General features: G+C 42.4%; 1 protein-coding gene across 1 annotated transcript in view; it reads right to left on the reverse strand.

Annotated features, from left to right (window-relative positions):
* Positions 1-12,566, reverse strand: part of NRG3 (neuregulin 3) — a 284,685-nt gene that overhangs the window by 50,630 nt on the left and 221,489 nt on the right. The window contains exon 4 of the mRNA XM_088526367.1: positions 1,527-1,553. Coding sequence (XP_088382493.1) covers positions 1,527-1,553 — 27 coding nt within the window. The remainder of the gene's footprint in view (positions 1-1,526; positions 1,554-12,566) is intronic.

A 12,566-nucleotide genomic window follows, 5' to 3' on the forward strand; every position in this document is an offset into this window, starting at 1 on the left:
CGCGCCATCGCTCGCAATCACCAGCCTGCGGCTGTTTCCCCAGGGCGCTGCCTGAGCGGTGGCCAGCAGCCCAGCCGCGCTGGCCGGAATGGGAGCGCTGCGCTCCAGCCGCGGCTGCTGCGGGACCGGCCCCCACGCCGAGAAGGGGCTGACCACACCGACGGCTGCCTCTTCTCCACCGCTGGCATCGCCCCTGCTCACAGTGACTTATGTCCCCTCTGCCCCGTTCAAAAGCTGACACTGGGAGGCTTTTGAGGGCTCAGTGTAGAATTAGGGAAATACAAGGCTTGCCTGTATAGAATACATAATTTTCAGATGGACTACACCGGATTCACAGCCGTTTGGCTATGCACCGAGTTTGTCTGCAGGCTGCTCTGCCTGGTTACAGGCCTGCACACATACCGGGTACGGCTGCTCCCCTGCGAACGGTGGCTGCGGTTCGGCTATCAACGTTCCTGTTTCACGGTACAGACTTGCAAGTTCATATTCGATAAATCAGAAATTAACCTTAAGAATATATATAAATAAATAGGGATTATCAGACTAATTGGTGACAAAACCAGTGATCAAAACATCCTCTGAATTTTTGGGTCTTCATAATCTCCCTAATCATTTTATCCAACAGTATTTTATCTCCTGCCACTCCTAATATGAGTTCATGAGCTTGGCAAGCTAAATCAATTTCCAAGAAAACCTGGGTACAACATAATATAAATAAATGACATATTAAAAAGCAATTTTTATGACTTCCACATGCATTTGCAAGCTCCTGCATGTGCTGTCAGTCGTGGTTCACGCAAGCTGCTCTGCACAAATGGTACACTGGGGGCGAGCTCAGCTTTGTGAGGAGAATCCACTCCTCTCTGCTGCAGAGCAGCTGAACGGTGAAGTGGTGGTGACCTATGAAGCCTGCCAGTGCCTCAGGGCATGTACACACTGCAGGGCAGCATTGGAGGCGAGAACAGTTTTCCCCTTCCAAACTTACAGGTAGCAATTCTCATTAATCATTCATTCCTGTGTAAGTTTTTGCTTAAACTGATGTTAACTTACTAGCCATTTTTCTTAAAAATATCCTTCTATATTTTCTGTTAAGAGCAAATGAAATAGTTCATTTTAAACATAGTTACACTTTAATATTACAGTCAACACATAATTCTGAAAAAAAAATTAAGCTTAACATTTATTTTCTTTTACATGAAGATAGGCACTAACTCTCCTAAAATCTCACATAAGATATGATTCCTCAGATGTCATGATTTGGCCATATAGTCTTTACGTCATGTTTCATTAAAGACAAATAAAATAGCCAAACGTCATTACATAACTTTTTGCCATTTAACAACGGACAAGTAAAATGCAAAATCCTGATACAATTTCAGTTGTAACCAGCAAATACAACAGGAACTGCTCTGAACACCCAAATCCACTGGTGGAGTTCATGAGAATCTTCCCAATCACTCCCACGTGCTTGGGGTTATGATACCAAGATAAACATTAGCAAGCAAAAAAGAGAAGTGAAAACTTACCCATGAATTCAATTCCTAAGTGGTCTGCTATACCCAAGAAGGCATGTAAAAGATGACAGAAAGAGAGAGCAAAATGTTAGAAACGGGACACAACACAAACATCATCTGTACCGTCATGTGCAGTAGGACCTGTGTGAACTGGTGGGTGGCTCTGCTGCAGGACTCCCCGGGGCTCGAGGACCTGCTCTGGAGCTGCTGCTCACATAGAGGAAACAACACCCTGACCCTAGGAGCACACTCGAAAGAAACTGTCACCAAGGCTGGCACCGGTGGGGACAGACATGGACACCTCTCTGTATTTCATTAGACTTGTGCCTGACTGAAAGGCCTCCAACCAGTTCACCAAGGGAATTGCTTCCCCGCCTCCTGAAAAGCCTCTCTCCAACTCCTGACTACTTCCACTCATTAGACAAGCTCCTTGCTTTCATTTTCTCTGGCAGAGATCAAAACCTAAAGAGATAAATGAAAGACTTTTACTGACTTTTGCAGCTCTCATTACTGAGCACTGGCCACACTCAAGGTGAACGTGCCTACTGGCTGTTTTACAAGAGAAAATCCGGCAGTGCAATAGGAATAGGACACAGTAGACCTGCTGCCTGCTTAGCCACAACCTCAAGCAAAAAAACAGAATATTGGCTGAAGCTACTATATGGAAATTCCAACATTTCAGGACTAATTTTTTCCACATGTCTGAAATTTGACTTGCCTAGGCAATGTTTTAGTGCATTAAATTAATATAAAATCTTTATTAATTTTAAAGTTGGTATAAAGTATGCTTAATTTGATTCTAGGTGATTAAGTAATAATAATAATGAGTCCAAGGAACTGCAAAAAAAGATTGCAAAGGGATCCAGCACCAGAGAAAATTATAATTGGCTTTTCAAGACTGAGGGTGTAGGAAGCTAAACTTCAAATTCACATCGAGCTGCTGCAGGACAAACACAGCTAAAGTGCAAAACACCTACTGTTCTCTTCTAGCCTAGATCTGAATTATTTTCCTTTCCTAGGGGAATTAAGAAGAAGGTTTTTGCCCAGACCAATGAGACGTTTTTCTTTAAATATAGTATTTTTTTTCTTTTCGAGTTGCTTATGTGTGCCTTTCAATTTATAATCACGAGTGCCCAGAACCGGGCTGTACTGCTTGGAAATTTGTAAAACTCTTTGCTTCTTAGTCAATACATTGCAGCTTTCAACAGTTCACTTAAAAACTATGCAGCAAAGTCAAAAGAAGGTTTCCAAAATAAACAACAATAATTTTAAAGATCGTTGTATGACCTGTATGTCAGTTCCGGTACCTGTAACAAGGATGGGAAGTGTCAGGCTCCCTGGCGAAGGCACCGGGAGCTGGGCGCCCTTCGCAGCCTTCGAGGCCGCGCAGGGCACAAACGTCAATGCCACCGGCAAAGGGCACAAGAGGGTGCCGCGTGGTATAAGCACCTTTTTACATGGCTTAAGACAGGCATGTTGTCAAGACTAGTGACAGCCAGATGAAGTTCTCATTACTGGTATTAAATATAAAACTCCAAACCATTCATGGGGGTATTCCCCATCACAGGCTCCCAAGCTGTATTCCCACAGTCACCTAGAAACACATTGCTGCATTTCAGACAGTCATGAGTTTTTACAAAAGCATGAGATCAGAAGTATGAGAAGTGCATTCAGAGGTCTGCTTTTTCTGTTTTACTTATATAATGCTATTAAACGGTGCAAGCCTATAAAATCTACACATATCATCTGCCCACAATACCGTAAACTAGATCAGGGTGCAGGCGTCAGCTGCTCACTTAAAAACAAACAAGAAAAGGAAACCAACTGCTGTAACCTGCTCTCCCAGGAGCTAAGAATATTCACACACAGAGAAAGCCCGGGTCATATCACCTTGATAAATCAGTGCAGAACAGCTCATAAAAAATGGTCTTTTCCTAACTGGGCCACCCGAGATCTCGAAATAGCAGTTTTCCATCTGCAGTTTGCAGTCTCCTTCCTGGAGTACTCCGAGATGGTTAAAAGCTGCTTCCAAGAAAACACATTTAAAATATACCTTTCCTTTATGAATTGGTGAAAGAGATTTTAGCTCATCTGTGAGTAGTATATACAGTGGGAGGCCAAGGTGTCTGTTCCCTAAAAATGTGTTCAGCTGGGGAAGGTGGAGGAATTCAATTTTCACTCCATCGTGTGCTTCAGCAACCAGCACTCCATCTTGCTGATAAGGCTGATGTGCAGTGATTGAGGAAGGCATGGCTAACAGGATAAACCTGAGCAGGAAAGAATCCCAGCTGCCCATCCATATCATTAAGCATGTTTTTACAGGCTCTGGAAGAATATGCCTCCGATTACAAAATGATAAAATAATAATTCCTGCTGATTCAGCACAGTCTGAAAGGCTGCTCCAAAGCTGCTCTCTCACCAACAGCCCATGGTCTGCAGCAGGACCACTTCCCACTGCCTTTCCCTGCATTAAGGATGTTAAGACACTAGAGTTTAAATAACACCAAACAAAATCAAGCAAAACTAAAAGACACCCTTGGTTCCAGACACTGCATGTTTTGTTCACAGACGTATATAGTTATCACCCTAAGACTCCACTAGCTACAGAAAACCCCAAACCCTGCAAGAAGCAGGAAGGAGGCCAGGCCACTGCCCCTGTCTAGGACACGCACTGTACCCGAGGGCGCTCCTTGCAGAAGACCTGCCTCGATCCTTCCCATCTGGCATCTCGGAAACAGGGAAAGGCTTCGGTGGAGGCCCGGGACTGCACCAAACACAACGCGGGCAGCGCTGATCTGCGGCAAGCCCGAGGTCCTACAGGACTGTGACACATTCAGAAGGTATAAATGATCGATTAACTCGCATCTGAGTCTTGGGGCGCAGAGCGCGGCGCGCCAGGCACTTCCCCATCGAGCAGTGCAGCTGCTTTGAGGACTCCTTCAACCCAGCCGCAGGCGGGGGCTGTTGCACTTCACACGACGGGGTCGTTAACCACGTAACGGGGCCGTGCGTTGCTTTGTTACTGAGATTGCTTTTCTTTCCACTACTGCCGTGTCCTCAAAAATGAATATATTACTCAGACAGGGAGATTATTCACTTTTATATTGAATTTTATGAATATTTCACTATTTTGCTGGTGATGTGGGAAAAAATACTGTCTTATGGCCTTTGTGCTATGTGAGCTTGCTGCTAATAGTAGTCATTTTATTTTACACTTTATGAATATGTATGCACCTGGAAATGATAAACTTGTACCCAGTAATGGATTAATTTATTAGTGTCTCACACACAACATGTAAGCTCATGTCTCTTGTGCCTGGGCTGTGGCTTGGGCTTGGCTTTTTTTTTTTTTTTTCGTCATATTAAAGAGGATTTTTTCTGCCAGTTCAAGACAGGCTTCATTACCCTGGCTGCATCTCAACCCCTCCTATGAACAGAAACACAAAGTCCACTTTTAAATGGCCCTGACAGAAAGAAGAGAAAGCTTGATATAAAAATATGCACTGCTGACTGCTACAGACATTTTAATCAGTTCTAAGGATAGACTTTTGGCAAGGAGGGGACAGCGTTGGGGAGTCAGTGCAACAGCAGTGCATTTTCCTCTGCAAGTGGAAGTCATTGGTTCCGATTCCAACACCCCCCTCATCAGACCTGTCCTTGGCAGCTTATTGCCTCAGCCGCAAGCCGCCGCGGAGAGCTCGGCGCTGCCGGCAGCTCCCACGCAGGGAGCACCACGATGAGCTCAGCTTTGAGGCAGCCCAGGCAGCGAGGCGGGAGCGCTGTCTAACCCTGGCAATTGCGGCTACTTTATCCATCATGTTTGACGATGCTTGACAGCGCGCGGCGCCCAGCCTGCCGCTGTGCGTAATGAAGCTCACAAGCAGAGCTGCTTGGACACGTAGTGCAAAGTGTGCTAGTTTTTCAGCCGAGACGGGAGCCTCCATTTACATGTGAGCACATGGGACAAGCTATTTCTCTGTTCATTACAAAGCTTCACTGTTCCACATTTCCTTTTTCTAACATCTACAGGGCTTTATCAGAGCTAGCAATTAAACCAGCTGCTCTGAGAGCAGGATCATTTCAGGATCAGAAAGAAAAAGCACAAGCCTGTACTAGAGTATTTTACATAACTAAGTTACTGGACAGCATAAATTTGGACTTTCTTTTACAGGGATTCTGCAGATTCATTTCTGTAATAAATTTATATAGAAATACTTCATTTTTGGTTCATGGCCACGAGTCACAGAAATAAAATCAAGATAGCTCCCTACAAAGTTGGTTCCAAGTCTCTTCATCCAAAGATGTGACAGCACATGCGCTCAGTGGGACACTTATTAAAAACTGACCAAAGTAAATCTTTGCTGCCTCTTTTTACCATCTCTGAAAAGTGGGTTATTAAAATCTTCCCAGATGTTGCCACCCCATCAATAGGCGGGCTACTCTGGGGAAGCAGGAAGGGTGCAGGATGTCAGTAATTAGTTTCACCTGTGTCAAGACTCAGTATTGAAAACCATACATACGCACATCCCTTACACGGTGCTTAGCTCTCAGTGAAATTAGAAAACATAGCTACAGTCATAACTGTATGATTTAAAAAAACAATGTTACTAAGCTACACAGAAGTTCACAACCTGTATATTTTCAGTAAAAAGTAATGAAAATTAGTTTTTTATTCTACATTTGTACAGATAAGGTTGCTTTTAATTTCAGTCAAATTGAATCCTCAAAGCCAGAAAACTAAATATTGAAGATAAAATCTAAAGGTTAATTGTTATGTTGGTTTCTCTTTAAAACATATAATGGCAAAGAAGGAAAACAACTAGGTTTGCTTTGCTTACAAACCTGCTCATATTGCTCTGGGGAGGCTCTGAAGGGCTTTCAGACAAACCTCCTCCTCCACCCCCCAATCCCAGGAGAAAGGAACATTTCACATTTTAAAGGTATCCACCAAAAGCTTATATAAACAAGACATAGTGCTGAATAATGGAATAACTTCCTATACTGCTGATAAGCACACATGTAAGAATTTTAGTAGATATAGATCAAAAGATTTAGTGGTAGGTGTTAGCCAAATGCAGCAGAACTTTACTTTTCCCTGATTATACTCATCAGCGAGATGAGTGCAGCAAACTGCACGTGTTGCTGGACTTTCCATATTATTCAGACTTAATTTTGCAGATTTTAACATTCATAAATCAACATACATGCTCTATACATACAATGATTTAAATAATGCATCCCAGAATATCAACATGCAAAGATTAAGTCCACACCTAATGTTTAGTCTCAAGTCAGAAGCTCTGAAGGATTTGGGGCTCTTCCAGTGAAAATCACCACATCAGATGAAAGGGAAGCTGCCTGGGTCTTGGCTTCGAGCTCATAGCAAACAAGGTTATTTATGAAGTACTTGCTAAACACATCGACTTTTTTTTCCTGCGTTTAGGAGAACACAAGTTAACACTGCACATCACATCCTGGTTCCCTAGTTACAAGACAACATTAGAAACTACTACAGCCGTTGATACTGCTAGATATTCATTGAAAAAACAAGATTTCTGATATTCTGCAGATTTGATATAATAGCTATACGGCAAAGCAACTGTATTACTGCAAAACCAAACCAAACCAAACTCTGGTTTTGCTCCTTTGCTACCAAAGCCTATCAACTCAGAGTTCCCTTTTCCTTGGCTCTATACCTAATGCCTTCTGTTAAAGTAACATCTAAAAGCCCCACTCTCCACAGACAGATCGCTCGCTGTGCTAAGAACTGCACAGCGACCAAGCACAAAAGCAGTTACTTGACCTATTTTTCCAGTTCTGAATCCTTTTCTGGGGTTTCTGCAGCAACTTGCTCCGACGACGTCTGTATCCGTCACAGAGCCACAGCTGCCCGGCGGGTGATGACGGCTCCAAGGAGCTGCCGGAGCCGCTGGCTACGGCACAAGGTGCCCTCCTCCCGCGCGCGCTCCGTGTCGCTGCCGTAACCGCTCCTGCCGAGCGGGATTCCTCTTCTGGTTAAATTAATGACACAAAATGCCTATTAAGGCAGAGTAAGTCCGTGAGTTTCTTCAAAATTATCATTGGGACTCTGGCACTGTTGTTTCCAAATGGGCATTTGATAATACTGTTGTGTAAAATATAACCAGCCTCTCAGAAACATTAAAGGAGTTGCTAATAGGTCCCTCATCTATGACATTTTATAAACATTTCTCATGCTAAATGTTACTTTATTCCTTCCACACATCATTAAGGTGTCCTTCACTTGCCTGCTACAGGAGAGCGTTCCAGATGCGGTTGCATTTACTGCTCTCTGAAGACAGGGACAATTTGGTAAGTTTTTCTCCATTTCTTGAAACCTAATTACTTGCCTCAACGTCAGGCGCAGAAATGTGCATCACTTTGTGAGAAAAGGTAGCCCCGGTCCCTAATGCACCAAGCAATTTGCAGCCTCTGCAAGCAAAGGAACAACCCAGCAGCAGCCGAGCACAAGTATTTGGTGTTTACACTGAGATTTTTACAATATTGACTGAAAATTTTAATGATTCTGAATTGCACACCTCTATCCTAATGACAGTTAGAAAAGCAGCCACGTCTTTTGCTATCCATCTGCAAACCTTACTGAAGCAGACCTGCAGGGGACACTCAGGAGGGTAGAGTCGCGCCCCCAGGACGGGCGGCACCCAACTCCTCTCCCACCTCAAACCCAACCGCTCGCAGCTCAAAAGGCTTCTGCTTAAAAGTGACGGTTACCACCCCTGTATTTAGCATGGAAAAGTGAAGTTTGTGCTCGTTATGTATATAAAATCTATATGCATATTTAAAGGCTATGCATTATAAATTTGTATGCTATAAAGATCTCACTGGAGTGAACTCCATGGCAAAACAAAGCATTTGTTCAACATGTCTTATGATTCAGTGGGGAAATAGCAAATGGCAGTTCACAGAGATATTCCGATTACTGCACAATTCTCGTTTGGTTTTAAGAATTTAGACCTGTACAGCACGTGAGTGATAGTAAATCTCAGCACATTTGTCCTTTTCTTAATATTAATTCCCTACTTATTCATTTTACAATTCAACTAATAGCTTAAAAACAAAACAAGACAAAGAACAACAACGACAAAAAAAAAACAAGCAGCTGCCTGATGGGTTGGCTGCCACAGGCTGCAAACCATGCACATGGGCAACTTAACGTTCTTGCTACATTTTGCTGTATTAAAATTTGAGGGACACAAGTCCCTTTATGGGATCCAGATTTTTGCTTTGCTTAAATGAGCTGGAAAATTTCTGTGAAAAAACTCTGCAATTCCAACAAAACATCTAAGGAGATGCGTCTTATTTAAAGCTCTTGAGTACACCAAAAAACTTAAAGTGATTGACTGTTTTACTATACAGGATTTTCTGATTCAGAGAAAGCATTCCTTGAACAACAGGAATGCATTGGTACTGCAGTGTGAGAGCTCTGTCACTCAAGCAGCCTAATAGATCCCTGACCTGTGAAGCTGGTGCATTGTATAAATAGTTAAAATGGAAAAACATTGATGATTATTTATGGTACCAAACAACAAACAGCAGATCAGAAAATAATGGTTCTCCTTTTCTACAAGTTAATATCCTTCCTTAACGTTTGGAGATTATTTCCTTCAAGCTGATCAATACTGAAAAAGCACACTGATTTGGACAGCAGTTCTATGGTGTCTATTAACCTCAGTATTTTGGGGCTGGATGACAAGTGTTAATTTTGGACATGTGAAAACTACAGAGTTGAAATCAACTATCACCGAAGCAGAGAAATGTGCATCTCACCTGGAGCTGTAACAGTTCCAACGAATTCATTTGAACCCAACTGCAGTATTTGCACGTGTGCCCTCACGATATTCTACTCCCTGGGATTTGCAAACCCCCAGACCTTTGGGATCAGACACTGTAATTAGTAATTCCATGTATTGTGCAGTCACATACAGCACATACTAATGGAATCAGGGCTTTTTCACGTCTAAGCTGTCTCTACATAAATACAGTCTGTTGAGAAGCCCTTAGCCAATAATATGAACAGACAAATAGTACCAAAATAGACAGCAAAAAATGACTATCAAATCTTTTCCACACAAGCTGGGCATCTCATGAAAACAGTTTAATTCAAATACATGGGATGAATTTTGGCTACATGAACAGAATTTAGAATATCTGGTATGTGGGTAGTAAACTGAACAGGTTCTTAATTACTTTGTGATTTAATACTGCATGTCTTCAAATTTTTTACTACTATTAACTGGAAACTAATAGGGAGTATGTGGTATAAACGCCCTAAGTGTGCTATTCCCCAGTTCTGTATTTTGTTTCATCGCTATATTAGAGAATGCTCATACACTTTTCAAAAATACTGCCAAGAATATGCACTATTTGACTTTGGTTTTATGGTAGTACATAGAGAAAAGGTGCTCTGGTAAGTGTTAATGTTTAGGAAGGACACTATCCCCCACACCGGAGGATCTGAACCAACCAGGGGCTACAATAAAATGACTTGGTAGCTGCTATCAACAGCATTAGAATACACCACATAGATATTAAAATATACTATATGATAGGAAAAACACATGCTTTCCCTATAACCTAGAATTACCCATGGCAAGAGCAGTAACACCCAAGCTGCTGTTCGCCCTCTCCTGCATTTGCTGGTACCCGGCTACTAACTGTTGAGTGTGATGTGGGAATTGAGCCCAAGGACCCCAGATAAAGAAATCTTGAAATCATTGAGCGAAATCCCACCATTAGAGTCCCTCAAACACAGGAATTCCATATGCAGGGACTGGCCGCAAGCCAAAACCAGTCGAACGGTATCTGTGCGCCGATACCTGCAGTGCTGATGTTTTGCGTCCTGCCCTCTCACCAACTTGAAAATTCCAGCAACACGCGTACAGATGAGCATGCCAGAAAAATAAAAAAAAGCAACAGAAGTCATTCCTGTGACCTTCATACACACGCGCTATGATCTAAAAGCTAAGCAAGGATATTTAGATAAAATAAACGAGCCACTCAGGGAAGCCTTCGCTTAAGATGTCAAACTGAACTTACTTTCTTGGTTTCTTTTCTATAATGGAAAATGGGCTATTACTACAGAGCCTTGGCTGACACAGCTCTTAGAGGATCTGCTACCTAGAAGAAACGGGCTTCAACCTATCCCCTTAAAACAAACTAGTCTGATAAAACAGATGTGTCTGTGGTCACAGAGAGAATTATTGCATCTCATGCATTAATTCTAATAAGAATCTCTAGAAACTATTAAGAGTGACTTGCAGCAGCAATGCAGGATGTCTTGCAGACAGCTCCTCTCTTTTAACGAGTCATAACACCAAAGACGTGCATGAACTACCAAGAAGAAAATGTTTTAAAATTACAAGAGAAATACATAATACATCAATCAGCATCTCAGGAGGAAGCTAAGCCATTCTGCTCTCTGTGTACACTTCTGTTTTATTTGTGCTGAATGAAACTGCATCATGAATTCATCCATTTATGAACACACTGCATTAAACACAGTTAGGTGAGGAAAACTATGGGTTATGAAATGGTTACCTTTTATCTCCCATCACAGTCTGTTAAAATGTATGGAGGCACAAATTGGCAGAGAACATCTCTCAAAGAGCAATCCTGTACTTACCTGACTGTGAGCCTAAATAGAAAAATCAGTTTTCCATCCTTGCAATATTACAGAACAAGTAGAAATAAAAGTAGCAAACCTACAGTAAAATGCTTACAAAAACACACTTAACACAGTGAGCGAAAGCACCGAGGGAGGGACACTTCTGCTGTGACTTTCTATCTATTTACACTTTTACTGAGTGTTGGAACTTCACATATGGAATAAAACCAGGTAAGAAAACGAGTGGGCCAGATGGAGAAGGGGAGACAAAGCTCAGCAGTGCCCACTCCGGAACTCCCTCAAGCAGAACTGCTGCTGACTTTGTGAAGTGGAAGTCTACATTCATTACTCAGACAGTTAAACAAGCTAAAAGCCAGTGTCTGCTTAAAGCATGTGTGTACCAGGACAGAGTAAGAAAGACAGCTCCAGGATATGTTTCTGACCCACTCCTCTTTCCCAAGATGTTTAAAGAAGGGGAGATATTTCTCTTCAGAGAAGCTGTGGGGTTCCAGCAAAATAATATCCGTCCTCGGGACTGAGGCAGCAGATCTTCCCCAGCAGCTGCTCCATTTCTAGCGTTTACCAGAAGTGAACTTTTCCACTAAAAGGTTTTACAGGGTAAAAGTCTCTCAATCCTACTGTCTCCTCAACCTACTACATGCACTGCAGCCTGGAATCTACGCTGCAGAAGAGACTGTATTGCTGCTTGTGCTGAAAGCAGCATCAAAAATGGATCTTTCAGTCCAAGAGAAGCTTTGCAAAGGACCAGTGTGTGTCTGACAAAGAAGCCAAAATCAATGAACAATTATCTCCTAACATCACTGTAATACAAGGAAATGAAGCAGGTATGCAGACAGAAAGCGAAGATAACCCGGTGGTGGCTCTTGTGCTGCCAAACACCAGTAACATCAAATCCCGCACAATCGTGCTGCCTCTCATGAAACCCTCACTTAAGCACTTTAAGCACTCTAAGTGGTCAGGTGATGTGCGGCTCCCAGCATCATTAGCGAGCAGAAATACAATGAACTGGTTCATAGGCCTTTGTATCCCCCAAAAGAAGCAATGAGCCCTCAGAAATGACAAGGCCCTTCCTTGATGCTGCCTTTTCTGGCCCCAGACTCGTATTTTCTAGGTAATCAAAAAAAAAAAAAAAAAAAAAAAAAGGATCCTGATGTGTTTATATATCACCGCATACACCCTACCACAGAACTCAGAAGATTGCTGGCAAATCCTCCCAAAAGGCTATTAAGAAAGTTCAAGATTTTGCTTTCACACCAGAGAACACTGTCATCTGCAGCAATATTATTGTTTTCCTCAAAGGTTATCTATTGCAAATTTCCTTCTGTCTTTGAACAGCTGTGCACTACATATAACTAAACTTCAAAAATATTTTAAGCTGAGAAAGCAGC

The sequence above is a fragment of the Tinamus guttatus genome, unplaced genomic scaffold, assembly GCF_059628265.1.
Source record: "Tinamus guttatus ecotype Peru unplaced genomic scaffold, ASM5962826v1 Tinamus_guttatus_pri_ptg000246l, whole genome shotgun sequence".
NCBI lineage: Eukaryota > Metazoa > Chordata > Aves > Tinamiformes > Tinamidae > Tinamus > Tinamus guttatus.